Genomic DNA, 23,921 nt, shown 5'->3' with positions numbered 1-23,921 from the left:
CTTTAAAGACATTATATCAGCACCTGTTAGGTGGAGTGCACTTTGTTGATCGACTTTTTTTTTTCCAGAAACATTAGGTCTTATTGGAGTGTATCAACTCAAAAATCATCATAGGTAGTCTGCTGACAGCCGCAAAATCCACTGTTCAGCAAATGCTGAAGTGATGAAGAATTTGAAAACTCTACTTTCTAGGTGTGTCCTTAACAATATCACATCATCAGTGTGGTTTGTTTAGGGGATTCATTCCTGACTTTGGTTTGTTTTGTACCTTTTTTAAAATCACTGAATACATATTGAGTGTATAGTGGCAAGCTCCTGGATGCCGGCATCAGACAGCATGTGATGGAACCCAAACTCTGCCGTTTTCCACCTCTGAGAACTAGGGCAAGTTATTCAGCCTCCATTTCTTCATCTGTACAATGGTACCAATAATACTTAATAGGACTGTTTTAAGGGTAGGTGGGAGCCAGGCCACACAGGGCCTTTGAGGTTTGTACTAAGGGCACAAGAGCACTAACACTAACACACACAAGTTAATGAGTGTTAAGCTGATGGTGAGCAATCAATAAATGCTAGCTTTGAGGATTACTCTTATTACTTATCATTTTCTCACTATTTACACCACCACCATTCAAGCCACCACACCTCCCTCCTGGACTACTTAGCTGCCTTTTGCCTTCCCTGCTTGTACTCTGCTCTCCCCTACCCCCAATCCCCTCTCATTTCCTTCCCAAAGCGGAGTGATCCTTTCAGAATGGAAAGGCCATCAGTTCAACCGCCTTCCCACATACAAACAAAAACAGAGTAAAACAGAAATTCCTCCAGCTGCCCTTAGCACAAACCTGAAAGGCCGGGTATGGCCTGGCTCCTGCCTTCCTCTCCCCACCCCCTCTAGCCTCAGCCATACTAGCTAGTCTTCTGTGCATTGCCCACACTTGGCTCCCTCCAGTCCCAACCTTCCCCAGGCCTGGAGAACTTTGTCCCTGCCCAACTCGGCCCTTCACATCCCAGCCCAAGAGCTACTTCTTCCCTAGATCCCACTCATCTCTTTTCATAGGTCCCCATTTCCTTCCCTTTCAAAGCACTTAGCTCAGTGAAGGCATGATCTATTTAAAGGCTAACTTCCTAATGTCTGACTTGCCTACACAACTTTAAGTTTGGGGAGGGTACAGCTGCCAATTTCGTTCATCATCTTGTTCCCCATAACCTAGCTCAGCTCGGACCCAGAGGAGGAGGACAGTAAACATTAAGGTACAGATGAACGAATGGAGGGGTTAAAATTGCCTGCACTGCATATTCTCAAAAAGTTGGCTCCCACACCTGAGGCTGGTTATTAAATAGTCTCAAACACGGTTGGTCACTTTTTCGTGGCCTTTTTATTTTTTTAACATTTTGGTCTTGGTTCTGTGTCTTTCTTTTCACGTGTAACGGCCAGGCGCGGCAGGCCTTCAGAGGGGCGATCGGCTCCGCTCTGAGACGCTGGGAGGCCAGCCCGAGGGGCGGCGGGCCGGGGCGGAAGTGCGGGGCGCGGGGCGGGCGCCGGGCGGCTCCGGCGGAAGTGCCGGGGGCCAGGCGGAAGCGGCGACGTAGGCTGCGGGAGGCTCAGGTGGGTGCCGGTGGCCGGGCGCCAGCGGGGGGGGGGCGGGGGGAAGGGGGCATGCTGCCAATTTTGATTGACGTTAGAGGGAATTTAATTAAACCGGGAGCCATAAATCCAGGAACCGCGGGGGGAGGGGACGGGTATCATGCGCGCGCGCGCGCGTGTGTGTGTGTGTGTGTGTGTGTGTGTGTGTGTGTGTGTGTGTTGCGCGCGCCTGCGCGTTGGCGATGGCGCTCTGGGTAGTGAACAAAATAACGGCGGGAAGAGGCAGCTTTTTTAAGAGAAAGCAGAAAACATCTCAACTTCAGGCTTATTCCAGTGATTCACAGATGCCCTGTCCTGGGTTTAATTGAATTCTATGAAGTGGCAGTATAATCTCAATTGGCAGCTCGCTGAGATGACTGCCTTTTTAAATAAAGATTTTTGCGCAGCCATGTTGACCTTTAATTGGGGTGAAAAGGTTGAAAGAGGCAGTAGGGAACATTGTGAGTCCCGGGGCTCTCTGGGCTTCCTCTCTGCTGTATTGGGCAAAAGCAGCCCTCTGGGTGTTGAACAATGAGAGAATAAATCAGAGACTGTACAATTCTCAACGAATACTCAGCCTTAAAAAACGAAAATACTTAGCCTTATTAATCACCCCTGACAAATACCAGCTCATACAATTTTTTAATCAGTCCAGAGGTAAAAGAGTCCCAACTAAATTGTCACTAACATGAATAGGCAAGATACTTACTAAGGCTGTCTTTAACAAGGAGGGTTTTCTTTTTGCCTGCGTGATCTTTATTCTTGTTTCTTAATAGAAAGTGTTTTATATAGTACTTTATATTTTAGAGCACTTTAAAAAACATCCACAGTATGGCCCAGCTTGACCTCAAGATTCTCAGCTCCTCCAGGACAAGGATAGTCTCTAGGATCTGTTATATCCCCAGTACTTTCTAGCACATTTCCCAACATGAGCAGGTCTCCTGTAAGTACACATTGACTTGTTTAAGCAGCCACTAGAACCATGTCTCAGCATGCATGCCACTGTGCAAGTTGAGGTACCCATTAGAGGCCACAGTCTTCTCATTTAGTAATTCTCTGAGGAATAGCTTATGAAAATGCATTTGAAGCTTTCTACCAATATTTGAAGCTTTCTACCAATATTTGAAGCTGTATATATTGAGATTAAAACACTTGGAAAAAGAGGTGTACCCTGGAATTACTGAGTGATTATAGTAATATTGGGGTAAGGCAGAACTAATCATGGTTCTGTGTGAAATGTTGTGGCCTAATAAGCTGGGTCCCGCTCTGCTGAGGAATTGTCTAGAACCAGAAAGGACCTGTTGTGAAAATTAAGATTGGTGGGGCTGGTATTTTAGACAGGCAGACTCCTCAGATTTTCTTTCTTCGTGCTTGCTGTAGTCAGTAATAGCCACCTGCCAAAGAACGATCAATATTTTTTTTGTCTCCTTCACCAGAGGAAGATGTGGCTATGTGGTTTTATTTAGATGGATTGATGGCAGGTAAGGTAATAGACATGAGGATTTTCCAACTTGGGGATTTATTGGACTGTATTTCTATTTTATTCCAGATGCCTAGCTCTATCATACTCTTAGGTATCCAGAGGCAACGTGGAGATAAGCCTTCAAAACAAATTTTTTTTCTTATTAAAGTTTTTATATTTCATAACGTATGCATACTCTAGCTGGCTGATGCATTCAGTTTTCTAATGCCAGGGCTTAGGGTTTCACACGTAGCAGGACCTTGAGGTGATCTGGTAACAGTAGTAAGCCTTTTTTATGTTCCTTATTTTAAATCTAATTTTGCCACTGCTTTATTCAAGGAGTGTACATCAGAGGAAGCCAAAAGCCAGCTGGAATAGTTCCTTCATGCAGTTTTAATCTTGTTTGCAATTATTTTGAAGGGGAGAAACCATCTGGATCCAGGGATATGTAGCTATACAGGTAGCAGGGACTAGGTGAGCTTACTACATCCTTCCCCTAGTATCACACAGCAAGTTCAAGGGACAAAATTGTTTGAAAAAGAATATGCAAAATGAAAGGTTTGGGCTAAGTTTCATGTAGGTATTATCCCACATCCTTAATTCCCCATCCCGTTACAGCCACGGGGAACTGGAGGCTTGAAAACATTACTCTCTTTGCATTACTCTCTTTTTATTCCATTCCTTATCCAAGATGAAGTTTCCAGAGATAGAAGCAAAACTCAAAGTACCTCTCTTTTAAGAAAGTATCCATCTCCAAGGATTTCAGAGCATTTCACCAGTAGTATCTAGTCACAACCATTTTACTGCCATAGACTTCATCTCTGTGGGATTGTATTATTTGTAAATGTTTCTCCTACCCAAAGTATGAGTTCCTTAAAGGCAGGGAAAGTATCTTAATCACTTTTATATTTCTAATACCTGGCACAGTGCCTGGCACATTGCAAACACTCAGTACCTGGTATAGAAATGAAAAGCCAGGGGGCGGCCCAGTGGCGTAGTGGTTAAGTGTGCACGGTCCGCTTTGGTGGCCCAGGGTTTGCAGGTTCGGATCCTGGGCGTGCACTGACGCACCGCTTGTCAGGCCATGCTGTGGCGGTGTCCCGTATAAAGTAGAGGAAGATGGGCACGGATGTTAGCCCAGGGCCAGTCTTCCTCAGCAAAAAGAGGAGGATTGGCATCGGATGTTAGCTCAAGGCTGATCTTCCTCACAAAAAAAAAAAGAAATGAAAAGACAGTGTTCCTGAAGGGAAGAGTCTGGATCTAGAAGGAGTGTGAAAACATCACTGGAAATGCAACAAGGTAGAGAAAAGAATATAAATCAGTAACCTTTCAAGGCGTTACTAGATGCAGTTATAAATGCTGCAGTTACTAATGCTTTGATAAACAGCTTGGAGTGGGGAAGGGCATATTTGAGAATCCGTAGATGGCATCAAACTGCTTTCCAAGAAAATCTAGCCTGCTCACTTGCAGGGCCTTTGTTGTGTTGAATGGAATATGCAAGCTGAAAGCCTCCACCAGCTGTGTCTCAGCCCTCCCTCCAGGCCTGACATGCTGAACTCCACCCAAACCCCTGTTGAGCAAAAATTTGAAGAGTGTCCATTTGAAGGTATACCAGATTATTAACTTACCTAGGGCACTAATATCTTGGTTTGGTCCTGCCTTGAGGACCTGTGTATGGTCACTATTTTAAGGCTAGGTTGCCCAAATAATACCGAAGGAAAGCCACAATCAGCTTTTCTGCTTTACTAACATTCCAAAGGAGTTCCAAGTCAACAACTTTTTGTGTTGTTATAGGGGAGGCATGTGGTATATGTTGCTTCCTTCTGTTGCCAGTGGGATTGCAGCAGAAACCAGAATGTTACTACTGGAAACAAATGAACTTCCTCTCATTGTGCCTGTAATTTTTCATATTAATCATGAAATAATGGGGAAGTGGCTTCTAATTTAGTCAGGAGGAAGGATGTAAAATTGAATTATTTGATTTTTTAACTCTTTACTTCTTAAAACATGTAGTTCTCCCAGTCAGCTAAGAGAAAGGATACTGTTATTTAATAGAAATTCAGTCAGCTGAGGCAGCTTAGGACCTAAGACAAAAAAAAAAAAGAAAATCTAAATTCAGCTCTGTTTATCCAGGTTCAAAAATGAAGTTAATCTGAATCTTCTTAGATTTAGAGATCAGAATCTCATTATTATAGTAAAAGAATTCTGCCATTTAAAGCTGAGACTTGCCTTGTTCTCTCCATCCTTAAATTAAGCCTTAAACAAAATGTGATATCTGTTATTTGGTATGCTCTGAGGATTAATGTATAAAGCTTTTTGAGATTTTTTGGAAGAAAGGAGGTTGAACTTGGAGGTCCCTTGTAGTTCTGAAAATTCTGTGTTGGTCTCATTAGGTATAAAAATAGGCCATTGTTCAAGAAGAAAATATAGAGAAATGAACAAAAAAAAAATGCAGTGTGAAAGGCTTTGGTTAAACATTCATTTCTTTATCCATAAAGCAAGGGGATCTCCAGAGTCACTTCCCAGTTCCAAAATATTACGATATTCTATCATTGATGGCTGTTAAGTAACAGACTAGAATTCCGAGGATTGTAGAAGCTCACGTAAGTGAGGGTTGCTGGGGCCTGACCTCAAGAGTGGATGGTTCCCAAAATTCAGATTGAGCACTGTTCTTCTGTGGGCCTAGGCGTTGTTGGGACCACAAGTCCAAGGAAATGCTGTATTTAGTAACTCAGATGTTCCAAAGCCATTTGCTACAAAATGGCTAAAAATGAATGAAACATCTTTCAGGTCTTGTGTGGTCAGGAGGATAATTTCGCCTCTCTGGAAATGGTGGAGGATTAGTGACCCATGAAAGACATCGCCTTGGTGGACAGATTTTGAAGTGCAAACAGTTCTTTCTGGAAATGGGACTGTGTGCTTTTTAAATAACAAGGCAATACTAGCTGGGTACAAAAAGACTAAGATGTTTTAATGAAATTGCCTTCTTTTGGTGTCAGTATTAAGTATCAGAGATATCTTCAAAGGGAATGGGTCATTTTGGTTAAGAAGGATAATGTGGAAGGGAGTCTGCATAATTCCTTATGCACTTTGTTCCCATCCCTTGAACTAGAATGATTTTGCCCTCATCTTAATGCCACCTTTATGGAATGAAGGAATTTTCAAATTGGTTTTTAAACTCTATTAAGCCCTCATGTATGATATAACCCAACCACATTATTCAGGTTTTCTTGGCTTTCAGGAACAGCTTTACAGCCATTATGTCATAATTGTACTAAACATTGTTGCACACTCTGAATTCAGAATATGCCTCTCTGGCTCCAGGCCAGATGCTAAGTCAGTGCCTTTGGGGTTGACGATGAGGGGAGGGGGGCAGTGTGCGCAAGCCCTGCTGTGTTAGCATGAATTAGTCCAGAATCCCCTTTGAACCCCTGGCTGTTAGAGGGGGTGTATAGTAACAGTACATTACTGTTCTTGATTAGCATCTTCATTTTATTTTTCAGCTGAATGTTTTTCTGGAAACCCTTCCCTGACATTGTCATGTGCACCAACCCCATTACCGAGTAGACTCCCCTGAAGCAATGATCAGGAAAGTGTGACTGCTAAGGTCCAAAGATTCTAAAACAAACTCTTGCTTACACTGAAGATTCCTCTCCCCTTCCACTTCACATTTGTCAGCTTGCTGTAGGCCTAGGCACCACAGTGGTGCTTCTGGACGTGGAGGAGAATGCCGAGATGACAAGGGTCTGTCATTAAAAAGAATTTTTAGAATGTATCTAATAGTAAGAAAGAAAAATACATTATTCCTTTTTGGAGGTGCTTTTCCATCTCAGATGCTCAAACATTTGCGGAATGAGTGCCTGGCCACTCTAATGTCACCTCCCCCATTTCCCTCCTGGGTCCTTTCTGATGCCAGGGCTTCCCAGTTATTGAGGAGCTAGAGAAGTCAGTGTGCGATGAGCAAGTGCCTTTACACTTCTGCATGGATCTATGCGTGAATTTTGGTCGTTTTTAAATGGACTAGCATTTTAGGCTCCTACAGGTAAAAACTACTTCATCGTCTTTGTTTGGGGCCTTTTGAAGCCATGGGCTATTGCCATGGCATTTCTTCTGCATGTAATTTCCCCTTCTCTGATCAGAAGGACATTTGATACCCAAAGGCTATGGGCAGAGTTCTCCAGGTCTCTGTAAAATGAGAGAACAGGACAGGGATAGTATTTCCATTTTCTGTTTGATGAAACTGAGGCTTAAAGAGGTGAGGAAATTTCTTAGCATCTCAGAACTAGTTAGTGGCAGTTGCCAGTCTTGAGGGTGCATATTTATGAAATCCTCACCCCAAAATGCACCAGGAATTCAAACATGCTGAATTCCAACTGAAACTCTACCTGAAGAGTAACTTTGAAGTTCAAAATGAAGAAGTACACCATTTGTGCTTAATTGCCCTGACTGATGAGTTAGTGAGAGCTGTGTTCATTTAAATTACTTTGACCTCTACACAATTTATTCAAAACTACCTTGGAACAAGTTTTGTCTTTAAAGATTACTAATAAAATCCAACTTAACCATTATCTAGGCAGCTTCTGTTTTGATCTACATGGGTTGAGGATATCATTGGTAATATAATAGCAGTACTGAATTTTCCCTTCTTTGAAAATATAAAGGCAAGTATTGGGAAGGAGCAACTAGACAGGAACTGACCTTTGTTCAAAACCTATCAAGGGGAAAACCTCGACTCCTCGCAAACTAAATTTCGGTATACTGTTGTATAATCTTGTGAAGCCTGACTAGGCTAAGCCAATACCTGGTGCCCAGGTATTTGCTGGTCTAGATATTCAGTCTTAGTAGAAGATAAACATATTGGGTCTTTTAATCAGTGATATCCTGTCTTGGAAATTCCTATTTAAGCAATGTTCACAATATGAAATTTTTAGCTATTTCTGTTTAAAATATTTTTCGGTTTTGCAGTTCCCTATTTCTGAGACTGTTATTCCTCGAGTTTTAAATCTTCCATTTGAGGCCAGTAAAAGCACATTTCAGCCAATAGAATCATCATCATCATCATTATTATTAATAACAATACCATACTTTTTGTATTATTTAGCAATAAATAGTTAAGCCTCATTTCTTTATTCTGCTTTATAACTTACACAAAAATTTTTACATTTATTATGTCTTTTTAAGAGACTTAGTCAACTTTTGCCTTCACTCTTCTCCCCCAACCCACTGCCTCCATCCTCACCAGAAAGACTTCGTTTTGGTTAAGATGTTAAATTAGGCAAGAACCAGACAAGGCTGTTCATTTTAGGGGTAGGCATTGATTGAAAGATTTCATTCCTTTGGAGCAACCTCAGACACATCTCATCTGATTTGTGGTAGATTCTTTCACTATCCCTTTCCTGGTCCAGCCCCTCATCACTCTTTGATAATGGGCCACTCTTTCATTCTGGAAATACTTTCTCCCATTGGCTTCTGTGATGACACACTTTCCTGGTTTTCCTCCTACCTCAGAGCCTTTCTGTCTGCCTCCTTTGCTGGCTCCTCTCTACCCTACTCCTAAATGTTGGATTGCCTTAGAGATCTGTCCTGGCCCTCTTCTTATTTTTTTTTTTTTTGTGGTGAGGAAGATCAGCCCTGTGCTAACATCTGCCAATCCTCCTCTTTTTTTTTTTTTTTTTTGCTGAGGAAGACTGGCCCTGGGCTAACGTCCGAGCCCATCTCCGTCCACTTTATATGGGACGCCGCCACAGCATGGCTTGCCAAGTGGCACGTCGATGCATGCCCAGGATCTGAACCGGCGAACCCTGGGCCGCTGCAGCAGAGTGCGTGCACTTAACTGCTTGTGCCACTGGGCTGGCTCCCTGGCCCTCTTATTTTGTCTACTATTTAGATCATCTCATCTCTTTCCATAGCTATAAATACAGCCCTTAGAGTGTTGGAGTCTCAAATTTTTATCTTCAGCCCTGCCTTCTCTCCTGACTACCAGACCTGGATATGCCACTCTTTACTTGAGCTCCAACTTGTCCCTAACTGAGCTCCCGGTCCGTACATCCCTCAATCTGTTCCTGCCTCAGTTTTCCTCATTTTAGTAAATGGCACTGCCACCCGCCCAGAGGCTCAAGACCAAAACTGGGATTGTCCTTACCATCATTTTTAACTCCTCATATCCAGTTCATTGGCAGGTCCCGTTGGCCCTGTCCACGCCACCATCCTTTCTCATCCAGACTGCTGCAGAAGCCTCCTAACTTGGTCTCTGCTTCCATCTTGCCCCCAAAAAATCCATTCACGCAGCAGCTCAAGTGATCTTTAAATGTATGAGATCACGTCACTTCCCTCCTCTAAATCTAATTGTACTTAAAATAAAACCTCAATCCCTTAACGTAGACCGTGAGGCCTTAGGTGATCCGACCCCGCCACTGATCATTTTTGAGCCCTGTCTCCTGCCACTCTTCACTTGTTTACTGTGCTTCAGCCACGTGGTCCTTTTTGTTTCTTCCAATAAGTCAAGGTTGTCCTCACCTTGGACCCTTTCCGCTTATTGTTCCCTCACCCGAAATGCTCCTCCTTCAGATCTTTGTACCTTCTCACCCTTTAGTCTCAGCAAAAATGACACCTGCTCGGAGTACCTTATTTAAAGGACCTGCCTTAGTGACATCACATCACCCTGTTTTACTTTCTCCCCTCTACTTAGCACTGTTGGATATTGTCTGACATTAAAGAGTCTCTTTAACATCACTAGACTATGGAACCCATGAAGGCAGGGACCCTGCTTTCCTGTTCACCACTGAACCCAGCATCTAGAATAGTATCTAATACATGGAAAACATCAGATAATTGTTAAATGAATAAATGAATGACTCTCATCCTACACCTGGATCATCATAATTGACCTCTAACTCTTTCGCCTCCATTCTCCTTTCCTCTGCAGTCCATCCTACATGCTCCTGCCAGATCAGTCTTCCAAAACTCTGATTTTATCACATCATTCTGGTTCAAAACTCTTCACTGGCTCCCGTCAGACAGGCCACAGCATTCCTACCTCAGTGCCTCAGTGTCTAACCCCAACTTTAGAATGCTTACCCTTTTTTCTACGTATCCAAATCCTACATGACTTAGGATCCTTCGCTTGTGGAACCACCTCCAATCTTAGCCCCCAGTACTCTTCTCTTCCTTTCTCCTATAACATTCAGAGTTGCCCATTAGGTGTCCCTGTTGTAATCTCTCCTGTATTTATATTGTTTCACTTAAGAATTAACTCCCTTCTGCATCCACTGAAGTACATCTCTCTATTATTGTTGCTTGTTATCTAGCATCTGGAGTTAATTTCTCCACCTGAGAGTTTTATTTGGGGGGAAAGAAATGGGCTCAACACCAGGCAGGATGAAGGAAAAAAAACAATGGCTTAATTTTACTGAGAATTTGAAGGGGGTGGGATATAGGGGCAGAGTGCATATACTAAGTGGTAGATATGTGATAGGTGGATATTCACCTTCAGTGAAATTGTATTCTTACTGGATAGGCAAAGCCCACACTTCAGGCAGTTAAAAAAACTTCACAAAGCAGTGTGTTGAATTTAAGTTAACGTAGCACCCACTGAGTACAAGTAGCAGAATAGAGACATCCAGATACTTAGAAATCCCACAGTCATGGTAATAATTTGAAGGGAAGTAAAAAGGGGTTTTGTCACTAGCACTCATGTGACCAATCATTCATTTCTAGGACTGATTCTCTACTGGCTTCTCTGGCCCCCTGTGTGGTGATCCTGTGGGCATTGAAATCTGGAAGTAGAAGCTGCAGGGAGTGTGGTGGACATGTGAGTGACTGCTTCTCACTCCCTGGGGGTGGGGCATGATGTGGGCCTACTCATGGTTTCATGTGTTATGTGGATCTAATCAGCAGTCCAACTGCATAGCCAGAATGGAGCTGTGGTGATCATTTTGCAATGTATACAAATATCAAATCGTTACGTTGTACACGTGAAACTAATATAATGTTATCTGTCAGTTATACCTCAATTGAAAAAAAAAGAATGAAGCTGAGCATGATACCATGTACACGTGGGCCCACAGGTGGGTGGTTAGCTCGGGATCTTTGTCGCAACATCTTGTCTGAGTTGGCTCCACTTCCTAGGAAGTTCCCCTGGCCAGGTACCCTGACTGCTGAGGTGCTGGAAAAGCACCTGAGATCCCATCCACACCAGTGAGTGAGGGCCCCTCTCCAGGTTGGGCCTTCTACCCTCAACTCCCTGTTTCTCTTCTATAGCCTCATTCTAGCCCTGCTTAGCTCCTTGGAATTGACACCTCAAAGTATCTGCTCAATTTTCAGCTTTGATTGTGTCCCTATATGCTGCCTCTCCTTGTCGCTCTTGGCTCCACACTTGCACTCAAGATCCCAGGCTAGGCTCCCACTTGTTTGGGGGAGAGGGAGGTTTGGACACAGCAGACTGACCAAAAGCCCAGAGGAGCACTGGGGAGGCATCATTTGTCCCTGTTTCCCTGGATTAGGTAGAGCCCAGTGACCCAGGTGAATCCCTTAAGAGCAACATCACCTCATTACATAAACTTGCAGTAATCTAAAATATGGGTTTTGTTCCCAATAGAGGGATGTGTGTGTGTGTATGTGTGTGTGTTTTTCTAGTCATTTGGGTAGAAATAGGAACATTATACTTAGATGGTAATGAATGTGAAATGGAGCACTTAACATCTCACATGGCACAAATGAGTAAACGGAAGCCCAGAGCCTCTCTTTATGGAACACAGGTTCAGTGAGAGCTACGGTTATAGTGTTTGGTTAATGTCAGCTCAGCATTAAATTTACATTATACTCTTGTGAAGAAGCTCCAACATTATCTATAATAACCAAGGCGGTACCTGGGTGTATATAGACTTTTTGATTTTGCACACGAACTAACTCTGCAGCTTGCTGATGAGGGATCACGTGAGCTTGGAGATTTGATGTGCCAAACGATTCTTTGTATGAATAAAAATTCTGGTCAGTGAAGGTCAGTTTCTCTAGTCAAGCAAGAGCAATGTTGTTTCCCTTCTAATCAGACACACACAGTGTTTGAAGAATCCAGGAGCCCCACATAAGTGATGTACAGCCATAGCCTGGGCAGCTCGTCATGCAAGAAATGAATAATCCTTAATAAAGGCTCAAACGACCCTGGCTTCTTTCTGTACTATAATCAGTTGTTTTAATGGTCTGCCCTTCAGTGCTTCGCAGGGAAAAAGCTATAAAGTTAAGTTATCATCCTTATCTGGCATCAAGGAGGGCTGAATTGGTCCAATCAGTCCTCCCCCCATGTTGTATTTGATTCTGCCATAAAGACCACTGAAGTCAGCCTCAGTTTTGTTGAAAAGCTAGCATTCTCTTTCTCTTTCAGGGCGATCTGTGCCTCTGAGCGGCAGTGGACTTGAAACAGCAGGAGTCACCATCTTTATTATTAGGCTGTGGAATTTGTTTTAGGCACATTCTAAATCCAGTCTTATGCCTTTTGCTTTTTTTTTTTTTTTTTTGTCTGGGACAAAGGTGACCCAGTTGTGCTTCTTTGATATTATGAACATGGCTATTTTTTCTCATATCACAGAGGCATTTAACAAAACACAAAGGATAAAATTGTGTCTGTGTGTGTAGTAAGGACACATATTTCATGACTAAATTCAATGACATAATCAAAAAGGTGTTGTCCTTTCCCAGTCATGAGCTAACAGGCAGAGACCGCCTTTCAGAATATTTTTTTATAGTACTGAGATACTGTTCAAAAATAATAGAACTAATGAAAATGTCACATTGACAGAGTAGCCCGTATTAAGATTTTACTTCAAGAAGGCATGATTCGGTGAATGTGACATTGACAGCAATAGTGTTAGGGTTTACAGAGTTAATAAAATATTCTAAGAAGAATATTATAGACTTCCAATTGGAGTGTATTGTTTTCCATTATATTTTTTATTTCTAGAACTAAGTGGACTCCAGTGTTTCGAATTTTAGCCTTAATATCTTATTTCTGCCTAGGAGAGGTGTAGGGAGCTTTTTCTTTATATCAGACTCTAATATAATTTTATAATACAATGCTTACAAAGAAATAAGTTAATTTAACAGTGTGGTAAAATGCATGTGCCTTAGGGCATTTGGAAAATATGCAGGTAGTAAAATTGCATAATGCTAATTCATTTCTCAGTAAACATTGTGCCATGTTTAAGTAATTAAATACATGTAAAAAAGTAGAAATGGAGACTAACAGTGGAAAAGAGAACTAGTTTTAAACAGAATGGTTGTAGCATCACTGAAGACTTTACTTAGCTCTCTGGGTTGGTTGAACAAATATTCTAGCAAATCTGGAATGAATAGCAACTCTGTTTACTATGACAGGTTTTATTTGTCTTGGGTACAACCAAGACCACATGCTGCGTTTTGTCATGTTGGAAATACTGAAGCAGATTTCCATTGTGAATGTGAATCTTTTTTTTAAAACCTTAACACCTCAGTCTCAACTCAGCTAAGTAAAAGCAATAAGTTTTCCTTTCCTTACCAGCCAGAGACATCAATAAATCCTAAATCACCACACCAAAAGCATCTAGCTACAGTTTACCGTCCTGGTTGTAGTCTAAGGTCACTGCCATAGATGGCCTGATCCATCTCATTTCCAAGGGCTGTCTTTCTGCCTTTACTCTAACAAAACTAGTTTTTTATTTTCTTTCTCCTCCATATAGTACAGCTTTTTTCACTTCATACCCTAGGAGGGTATGCCACTGTTGGCATAGGGCCTTCCCAAAACCAATGATGCAGAAATTTCTACCCAGTGTAAATGTGGCTAACATTCTACTTTCCCCCTTCATTTCCATCCTGTGTAGACAAAGCGAGACAATGTTTAGAAGCTGTTGTCTCCAACCACATTCACCTATTGGAGTTGTTGATTCTGCTGAATTTATAGAAAATGTGCATACCAGGGCTTAACACTTAGTTGAGAGTAGCACAGCATATTGTGAAATTGTTTAGATCCGCTTTCCACCCTGGAATAATGCTGGGTAGCAGATCCTTGCAAAATTCTCATCACATTCCTTTTTAATGCATTATCAGGATCATTTACTTAGCAGGGAGATCCGGGGAGAAGTGAAAGACTACAGGTTTAAGAGTGAAGGAAAGATTACTGTTTTCATGGATCAGAATCTGATCTTTTTGTCCTGTGTGGTCTTTATGCTAGTTTGATATGGGTTGCTATTTTTCTCTAAAGTCATATCATTCTGTTTCAAATAAGTTGAAGGCTAATCTTACACTGAGAAGCCTAGTCAGTAGTAGAGATTAGCACATAATTAATATAGTCATGCTCTATGGAGCAGAGCAGGGGGAGATTCGAGGTGGTGGTGAAGGGTTGGGACCAGCTGCAGCGGCCTGGCCCACAATCTCGTGGACACCCTGAGGAGCACTACCCTTTAGTTACAATAAGAGATCTGCCCAAAAATAGTGACTGCTCTGCACACTGAGTGTCTGATCGGGGTTAGAAGTGAGACTAAAGAGGGGGAGAAATGCTCACTCCAATACTTTTAACATTCAAACAAATATTTGAACACCTACTATGTGCCGGGTTAATTATAGACACTTGGGGATACTGGGGTGGACAAGTAGCTGCTCCTGTGGAACTCACATTATAGTAGAGGGAACAAATAGGTAAAGAAATAATTTTAGATAGTGAAGGATAAAAGAAAACTATATCAAGGTATGAGGATGGAGAGTGGTGGGCTGGCCACACTGGTACGATAGTCACTAAGGCGTCGCTAAGGAGGTGACATGAGCCCAGGCCAAATGAGGAGAAGATACTTAAGGGCTTTTCATGAAGAGGGACAGCAAGTGCAGAGATCATGATGATCTTTGGGTATCTAAGAAACAGAAAGAGAATCTTTGCAGCTGCAGCTTGCCAAGATAAGGGAGGGAAAGTGATAGATAAAGTTGCAGAGTAAAGTCAAGTCAAGAAATGAAGATCCCAGGAATGAATTTATCTTGGAAATATTGACAAATGATAAAGTCATCAGAGCATATGTGTTTTAAAAGTGAAATTATCGTATTTATAGTTTTAAGGACAAAGCTGGAGGCTGAACAGAATAACTAGGAATAAGTAAGATATCTTATGTCAAGCAAAGTAGCAGGATGAGGGGGCTTCAAAGCCTAATGTTTGACATGCTGCTATTACCAAGCTGTTCTTATTGGACTGTCTCCAGTAGAAACACTAGTACATTTGTGTGTCTTTTCGAAAATGATAGCAATCTCCTTTTAAAATACTTCTTAAGGAGTTGAGTAGTTTTTTATTTGTGACAAGTTAACCCAGCCTAGTTCTCCCCTGTAGTTCCACTAAGTACAGCCCTGTGTTTCCCCATCTCTTGCAGCAGAGGGGCATAGATCTCATAAGTGATGGCTTTAACCTTCAGCTGGGGACTTGTGCTGCTTACTTATTGTTTCCTTTACTGTGAAAGTGGCTGGGTGTTAGTGAATGCTTGCCAATAAGATAAGCTATCTCTGTGAATAAAAACCGTCTCAGGAAACCTCCACATTTTAGGGGATCATTAGGATGCTGGCAAAATCTGCAGGTGAAATTTAATTTTGTATTCAAATTAACAAACCCATGCAGTTTGCTTACAGAAACCAAGTGATTAGGCACACAGCTAATCCATAAATGTGGATGTTTTTTCCATTCTAAATTCTCTTTTGTTTGGAATACAGTGAACCTCTGGGCCTCTCTTGACACTCCTGGACTCCAAGAAGCAATTCCGAAGTCTTCAAATTCCATCATAGGCTTGCAGCTTCCTGTTCATATTATAAAGAGCAAAGTCTAGGGCACATAAGTTTACTGGTCTGTTTTTCTTTTGGCAGAATTAAGATGCTCTGGTTTCAAGGAAATAGCTTGCAACTTGCCAAGTACTCCTTTCGACTCATCTTGAGGAATCTCTCTGCCTCGAAGACTGCTCTGCCTGTGCTGACCTTATTCACAAAGGTACAGAGTGAGAAAGAAAAATTACTACTTTAAACACATCAAGTATTAAAGTTGTTGGGTAAAAAAAGTTGTACATTTAAGAAAGGGGAAAAATGTTGAAAGGAAAGCAATGGAATAAACTTTCTTCAGACCTGCTTCTCACTTTTGCAGTTCCAGTTACAACAGTGGTCACTCTGTGTCCTACCCAGAGACCTCACTGTCTCACAGTTATCAGAGGGGAAGTTGATATATTTAATAGTCATCTGATCCCTACATTGAAAGAGGGAACTATCAGATTATAATATGATGTTTACAAATGTGTCACCTAGAAGTAAAGTCAGTTCTTGTTATTTGTGATAGTTATAACTGTTTTATAAGGTTGCCACAAACACTGAATTAGCAAGTACTGAACCATTGCTCCTAGGGGAAATATAGGGTTAGATTCCTATGAGCTTCTGGTCACAACATTTTTTGTCAACTGATCAGTAGTTAACCTTGTTTTATTTTAAACAAGGAGTTCTGTTTAAAGACACCTTATTTAATATATATTGTTGATTCATTAACATTGAACTCACAGCTAACAGCACTATACACTCATGCCTGAACAAAGCTTATCTAACACAATATTTTCTCCATAAGGCACATCACAGCCTCTTGTGCTTAGAAACACTAAACAGCACTTCAGCACTATGCTTGGTGGCCATTTTAAACAGCAAAATCACCAACAAAAGGCACAAAAATACAAAAAACGTGTCACTAAGTAGATCGTGAAAAGGATACTTGTTTACAGCATGAGAGCTGGAACAAGGAGGCAGAGCATCGTCTTGTTCCACCTCTGCTGGGAACGTGCACTTTGGGCGACTCAAATTTTTCACTGCTCTATACACACGCATGTCCGTGAATGACTGCAAATCTCCATGGGTATTCACTTTGGGGTTACAAATAAGTTTTAGCAAATAAGCGAATTCACAAATACAGAATCCACAAGTAATGAGGATTGGCTGTACTTGTTTTCTTATCCCTAACACTAGTTTTAAGCCATAAAGCTAGTTTAAATTTTTTAAGAGCTTTTTCCCCTGAAATTTATAATACAAACATTTCTGATTTCCTTTTGCTACTTAACTTACTTTGTATGATTTACAATCAAAAAAGAAATAAAGTGCAGGGGGTAATAGAATTAACTTTAGTGGATAATACTGCAATTCAAACCAAAAAAAAAAGTCTCTTTAATAGATTTTTCAGATTTCAGGCATTTTAGCAATTTGAAAATATCTGATGGTCATCTAATAACAAAGTTTAAGTAGTTTTTAAAAATTAATTTTTTTCTAAGAATAGTTCATCTAAACTACTTTTCATATCCATAAGTATATATTGCACTGCTGGAAATTATGGAAGAAAAATATTTCATCATCTGTGTCTACACATGGAAACGCATGTGAGAATGAACCACAAAAACAAAACAATCCCTGAAGGCTAATGGAGCTCACTCAGCCTAACTATTCTGCACTATTTTTCACTTTGAGCAACAGCTAAGTTAGCTGAAAACATCTGCCCAAAAAACCACACTAATCTTCCATTCAGCTTAAAATTTGTATTGAACCCTTGATTTGTGTCATTAGGCATATACTAAGATATCATTGTCACCTTCAGGAGTTCACAATCCAGTGAGAGAAAAAGTACAATATCAGGTCTCTTTCAGTTATAAATAATAGAAAGTACTTCCCAGAGTGGCTTAAAACAAAAAGGATTTATGGGCTGGTCTGGTTCCAGGAGTAGCTTGATTCTGAAACTAAGCATGTTACCAATCTCTTCAGCTCCTCATCTTCTGGGTCTTCTCATGGATGACTGCAGCCATCCCAAACCCCAGATCTCACATCTCACATGTCTACAGAAACGCCAGCAAAGGCCTCATGGCTATCCATTGGCTCTGACTGGCTGATCGCTGAGCCTTACATAGTGAGAGGGGTGGGAAGTGCTGATGCCTCAGCCTAAGTCAGGTGTTCCAACCTTGTTGTTCAGGGATGGAGTCAGCCACATCGCTGAGAGCACTTCCTGTGAGGCAAAAATCACAGCATTCTTGCTACAAGAAAGAGGAGTGAGTGGTAGATGACCAACCCAACAAATTTCCACTACAATTCAGGGACAGAGTAAATAAGTGCTCTATTGGCACTATGGAAAATCCTGGAGAAGAATGTTGAATGGTCCAGACTGCTGGGTCTTATCCTTTTTCAGTCATAGGCCTCTAAAATTTGATGAACGTTTCCTCATAAAAGTACTTATACACATGATAATTTGCACAGACTTCCATGTTTAAAAAAGCAAAACAAAACAAAAAACCTGATCTAGGCTCGACTATTTTTTAATGTGAAAGCAAAATGTCAGTACATTTGGTACTTCTGCAATTTAGCTTCTTCTTGTTTTGCTTTTGCTTTTAAGGTCCTCTGTTGACTTTTGAAACTTTCTCAGACAATTTCAACATGATTATCTTAAAACATCACAGACTATCCATAATCTGTTTATTGATAATGCTAATAATAATATGATTAGCCTAATTCTATGGACCAGAAAGACCCCTGTGAAGGAAAACTGCCTTTTGATTATCTGGGTCCTTATTTCAAAACAAGCTGCGAGTTAAGCTGGAGGAGGGGCCTTGCTTTTACATAACAGCTCATCTCTTCCTGTCACGTTAAAAAGAGGTTTTATATAAGCATTGGTAACGTTGAGTCTATTTTGAGCTCATGCAAGAGAACCGATAGCTTGTCCCTGTCCGTAGAGTCAAGGGCTGAGAAGCCTTCAAAATCTGCCAGTGATCCACACGTTCTCAGCAGACTTCTCCACTGGCTGGTTAGAGTGCAAACAATGGGCACTAAAGCTTGCTTGCTCCTCAGGTGGAAAATTAGTCCGGGAAACCTAATGCCAACACTTGTAATGAGAAAACAGGCAAAACATTAATGAGTTGGTACAATCATCATCCAAAATAAATAGAGATTTTTCCTTTTTTTAAAGATGGGGCAATCACTCTCTAACTCCATCTCAAAGGGTTTATTTCTGAGGACCGATTAGGAAACGCAGGCTGGCAAAGCTCAGTGCCCCCAATCACAACAGATGTGAGCCATTCTAGTGATGTCAGCCAGGTCAGAAACAACCAGGTCCTGACATAGGAAGGACAAAGCCCTAGGACTAGAGATCAGTGAAAAAGAATCTCCGCAGATATCAATTAGATGAAGCCAGTAGCAAAAAATGTAAGGATCTAAATTTACTGTGTGTGTATGTATATGTATCTATCTATACATATATAGTAAATTTAGATGCTTACACTTGTCACACACGTGTGTGTATACATTGTATACACATATATACATGCATATATACATATATACACATGTGTGTAACATGTAAACATCAAAATTTATTAGATAGATTTATTTATGGAGAAAAATCAAAACAAAACAACTAAAAAATGCTGAGAGCCCACTTACCATGAAATACTAGCTATTTATAAGATTCTATGACAGTGTTTTGCTTTGGAAATAAAGTAGTGTAATTAACCTGGTAGAAAACAGTCCTTTAAAATAAGTATAATCTGCTTCTTGTGGTTTTTGTCAGGCTGCATGCCATTCTTATGGTTTAATGGCTTTATTTTTTTCTTCCTGCAGGATCCATGTCCCCTTTGTGATGAAGCCAAGGAAGTACTGGAGCCTTATAAAAACAGAGTAATATAATACAGTGTGGCTTTATGTGTATGGAACAGATAGTGTATGTGGTATAAAGTATCTGCCTGGATCCTTTCTTTAGGGAAAGATATTAAATGATTTTTCATTTAAATTTTCTTTCTATTCTTCAGAGAGAGAATTTAGTGCTGATTTCCATAAAACTCATTACCCCTAAGTGTTTTTCTCTGAGCAGTACTGGTTTTCTTACTGTGATTCTTAACATGAGTTAAAGTTCACTAGCAGGTGCAGTATTCCTGCTTGCTTTAAGCTTTTGACCCCATTCCTTTTATCTTGTCATTTCCAAGGAAGTGTTTTCCTATAGCAAACCATGACACCTTTCCCATGCTTACAACCAAAACACGTCTGTCCTGATTCTCGAGCAGCTTCCCAGTTGGGACATATTTTATTTCATTGGGAATTGAGTAGTGCCCGATGCTGAATGTAACTGGTATAACAGAAAAGTAGCAAATTCAAGAGTTAGAGAATATAATGAAATCCACCAAGTTGTGGAAATCAGGGACATTAGATTGCTTTGGACCTCAAACAAACAACAACCTCTCAGCATTAGAATGAGTCTGGGGATCGGTTTGTCACTGTAGTCATTGCATTGTTCCATATTCTCTAAAATATACAGCTTTAGTCTGTCTCTGTTTTAGTTTATTTTACAGGAGGTGGACATCACACTTCCAGAAAACTCTGCGTGGTGTGAAAGGTATAAATTTGACATCCCCGTCTTTCATTTGAATGGCCAGTTTCTGATGATGCATCGAGTAAACATCTCAAAACTTGAAAAACAGCTCCAGAAATTAGAGCAGCAAGGTGCCTGAGGCTGACGAACGCCCTCATGATTTTCCACCCTCTCTGGCCCGCAGGCATCTTCCTGAGGAAATGACCATGGCCTCATACTCTTTTTGTCACTTTCACACAGCCCTAAGGATGTTCTGAACTCAGTGGTGCCAAATAAATGTTGATATTCCTCTCCTGATTGATGGAGGTACCAATGTGGGCACTGTTTACCTGTTGGTATTTTATAAACTAAGAGGAGTGTATTGGTAGGGAGATGATGATGGAGGGCAGAAGAAGTCCATTTGTTTTATTTACTTTTATCTTTTGTATTATTATGGAAGCATTTCATATTCACTGGACGGTGCCGTTTATAGGAAGGCTCTGTGTTTCTCCTGCTGCCCTAAGGGCTTAACTTTTTAATGAAAGAATAAATGCTCCTCCATTCAGTAGATAAAGTGAAATGTGAATTGTTAATAACTGCACAGTCAATAAAGGGATGTCTTAACAAATACTTCTGCATGAAGCCTATTTCAGTCAGATTTAATCATACCTGTTTAAAAATAGAGTTCATTTTTTTGTGTGGAAGAGAATAATTAACCTAGTCAAAGAGGCTTCATTAGAGAAAAACAAAAGAAAGATTTAAACCCCCAAAATATATATAAGAATCTCAACATGCTTTACACATAGTCAGTGAATTGATTCGTAATATTTGAGGACTGCCTTTGATAGTTATTCAATTATCATCAATTGAGTTAATTCAACTTATAAAACAGTGGTTTTATCAGGTTTTAATCTCTTGGGGAAAATTCACGTCTGACCATAACTGGACAGATATGTCATCCAAAGGCAAAATATTCTTCACCATTTTATGTAAAGTATTAAAAATGTAGTTATGTACGCTTATTTATATTTAGTCAGGTTCAGCTAATATAGGAATGGATTCACTTAAAACTGCCTTTTCCCCTTAAAATCACATCATTGCAATTTCATCTATAATGAAATTCTTTTGTGAACTATTGTGAGTCACTTAGCTAGATTTTAATTTGAGCAGTATGATTTAGTCTTAGAAATTATAGAATATTAGAACTGGCCAACCTTATACATTGTCTAGTCCCATCCCTTCATTTTATACATGAGGAGGAATTGGACATTCAGAGAGTTTCAGGGACTTAGCCTGAGGTCACACAGCCAGTCAGCTGTCAGACCAGGTCTTGCCACCCACCCCCAATTTCCATTTCTACCTGGGTTCACTGCAGGGGTCTCATTGTATTATCTCACATACAGCATCCTCAACCATTCTGGATCCAACACAAATTTGGAAGCAACTTAAAAAGCCTTCCAGAATGACAAAAGAAAAAAAATCTTACAATTGAATAGCAGTGTTTATAATTTACAAATTTCTGGAACACATCTTATTTGATATTATAAATATTCATTGAGCCCTGTGGTAGGCAAAATTCTAGGATGACCCCAATGAACGCTCATCCTTGTATAACCCCCCTCCCCTTTGAGTGTGAGTAGAATTCATGAATATGATGAAATATTACTGCTGTGATTATGTTATATTATATGGCAAAAGGAAGATTATCCTGGTGGGCCTGATCTAATCAGGTGAGCTCTTTAAAAGCAGAGTTTTCTCTGGCTGGTTGCAGAAGAGGAAATCAGAGAGACGTCCTCCAGCTAGCCTAAAGGGAAGCAAATATCAATGTGTGAACTGCCTAGAAGGGCCACATGGTAAGGAGCTGTGGGCCGCCTCTAGAAGCTGAGAGTAGATCTTAGCCAACAGCTAGGAGGAAAGGGAGGACCTCAGTCCTACAGCTTCAAGAAATGAATTCTGTCAATAATCAGTGAGCCTAGAAGAGGATCCTGAGCCCCAGATGAGAACCACAGCCCCTAACAGCTTGATTTCAGCTCGGTGAAATTCTGATCAGAGAATCCAGCCATACCATTCCTAGACTTCTGATCTACAGACACTGTGAGATAATAAATGTGTGTTGTTTCAAGCTGTTAAGTTTGTAGTAATTTGTTACACAGCAATAGAAATTTAATAGAAGTCTCTACCACACCGAAGCACAATGGTATGTGGTGGGAGTTCAAAAATGAATAAGGCACAGTCCTTGTCTTAGACACTGTCTTTTGGGGAGCAAGGAGAGGCAAGTTGGTAAAGCACTAGTAGTGCGGTGAGGGCTAGAATGGAGACATGTATAAAACGGTACAGCAGCCAGATGGGGAAAGTAGCAAGAAGGCTTCACAGAAAATTAGACTTAAACTAGGTTTTGATGGTTGAATAGAAGCCATGGAGGGGGCGTTGAGAATGAGAATGTATTAAAGATAAATACTATCAGGGGAGAGGGGCTGTAGACAAGATGGCCCACTTGTACGTCTGAGCATCCTGTGTTGCTTTTTCCCTGCTCCAGGCAGTGTGACAGCTGTGTGGCCCCTGTGTCATACTGTTGCTGATCCTTCTGCTGGGCCACCAGTTGGAAAAGTTCCAAGAGTTTCAGGGTCTGCAGAGAGAATCTGTGGGCTGGCCAGAGACCCTGGAGATTTGTTCTTTTGGAGCACTTCTTGCCTGAGTATAACCGAAGTGGTTATAGGTGTATAGGAAGTACGGGGACTTCATCCAAACAATAAATTTCTGACATTAGAATTTCAAACAAGTAAACAAAAACCCATAAGATACTTATAGGGTGTTAAAGTGTTGGCTGAGGCACCAAGAAACAATAGGTCTCACACTTCAAAGGACAAACTAGATCATAAGGATCGATGGAGATTGGGGAAAGAGGATATTTGGAGGATTTTTTTAAAAGAAAGGTATGCTCTCATTTCCCAACAAAGTAAAAAGTTGGGGGTCACCTAATGTCAAGAGAAAGGGACGTAAGTGGGACTCATCAAGAAGCCTAATGTGTGTCCCTGAGTAGGAAGAACACGGTGGCCGAACTCCCTCCTGGGAAATCACGTGAGAGAGGGGCTAGCAAGCCGCTTCTGCTGCAGAGTGAAGGAGAGCTGCTGTTGCTCTGAATTTATCCAGGGGGAGAACGTGTGTGTGTTTCTTTTGATCCAGATGTGGGCCAGATGTGAGAGAGGGCTGGCTGGGGGGAGCCTTAGGTGCAGGCAGGCCTCAGAAGAGAAGCCGAGAGAGAACTCTGGGTTCCTAGGGGCTGAGGAAGCGAGCGGCTGCTCAAATGGAGAGCGGATTTGCCTGAATCAAGGGAACTGCAGGTGAGACATCACCAGCTATGAGCACAATCTCCCAAGAACCCACAAAAGCCTCTGTGAAATGTGGTCTGCTTTAAGTGTTTACCAAGCCCAGAAAGCTGGAGGCCATTTCACACCTTCACCACTCCTGCCCCTCCTCACTTCTCTTGCCTTCCC

At 41.2% G+C, this 23,921-nt stretch overlaps 1 protein-coding gene across 2 annotated transcripts; it reads left to right on the top strand.

Annotated features, from left to right (window-relative positions):
* The first annotated feature begins 1,561 nt into the window (after positions 1-1,561).
* Positions 1,562-21,055, top strand: C1H5orf63 (chromosome 1 C5orf63 homolog). 2 transcript variants are annotated; one of them, XM_058539722.1, is made up of 5 exons: positions 1,562-1,606; positions 10,803-10,896; positions 15,948-16,068; positions 19,704-19,760; positions 20,417-21,055. In XM_058539722.1, the coding sequence occupies exons 3-5, from the start codon at positions 15,955-15,957 to the stop codon at positions 20,585-20,587; spliced, it is 342 nt and encodes a 113-aa protein (XP_058395705.1). In that variant the 5' UTR covers positions 1,562-1,606; positions 10,803-10,896; positions 15,948-15,954; the 3' UTR covers positions 20,588-21,055. The 2 variants fall into 2 exon arrangements, with proteins under 2 accessions (XP_058395705.1, XP_058395710.1); XM_058539727.1 differs by lacking the exon at positions 10,803-10,896 and having other exon boundaries at positions 1,568-1,606.
* Positions 21,056-23,921: the final 2,866 nt, after the last annotated feature.

This window comes from Diceros bicornis, chromosome 1, assembly GCF_020826845.1.
Source record: "Diceros bicornis minor isolate mBicDic1 chromosome 1, mDicBic1.mat.cur, whole genome shotgun sequence".
In the NCBI taxonomy this organism is placed as follows: Eukaryota; Metazoa; Chordata; class Mammalia; order Perissodactyla; family Rhinocerotidae; genus Diceros; species Diceros bicornis.
Note: the sequence above shows the minus strand (reverse complement) of the source record. Positions and strands in the feature narration are given on the sequence as shown.

Excerpts from the sequence above, each read along its gene's own strand:
- C1H5orf63 (XM_058539722.1), top strand. The coding sequence starts at position 15,955 with ATGCTCTGGTTTCAAGGAAATAGCTTGCAACTTGCCAAGTACTCCTTT. Across the intron at positions 16,069-19,703 it reads TGCTGACCTTATTCACAAAG|GATCCATGTCCCCTTTGTGA; the intron begins GTACAGAGTGAG and ends TTCTTCCTGCAG. Across the intron at positions 19,761-20,416 it reads TGGAGCCTTATAAAAACAGA|TTTATTTTACAGGAGGTGGA; the intron begins GTAATATAATAC and ends TCTCTGTTTTAG.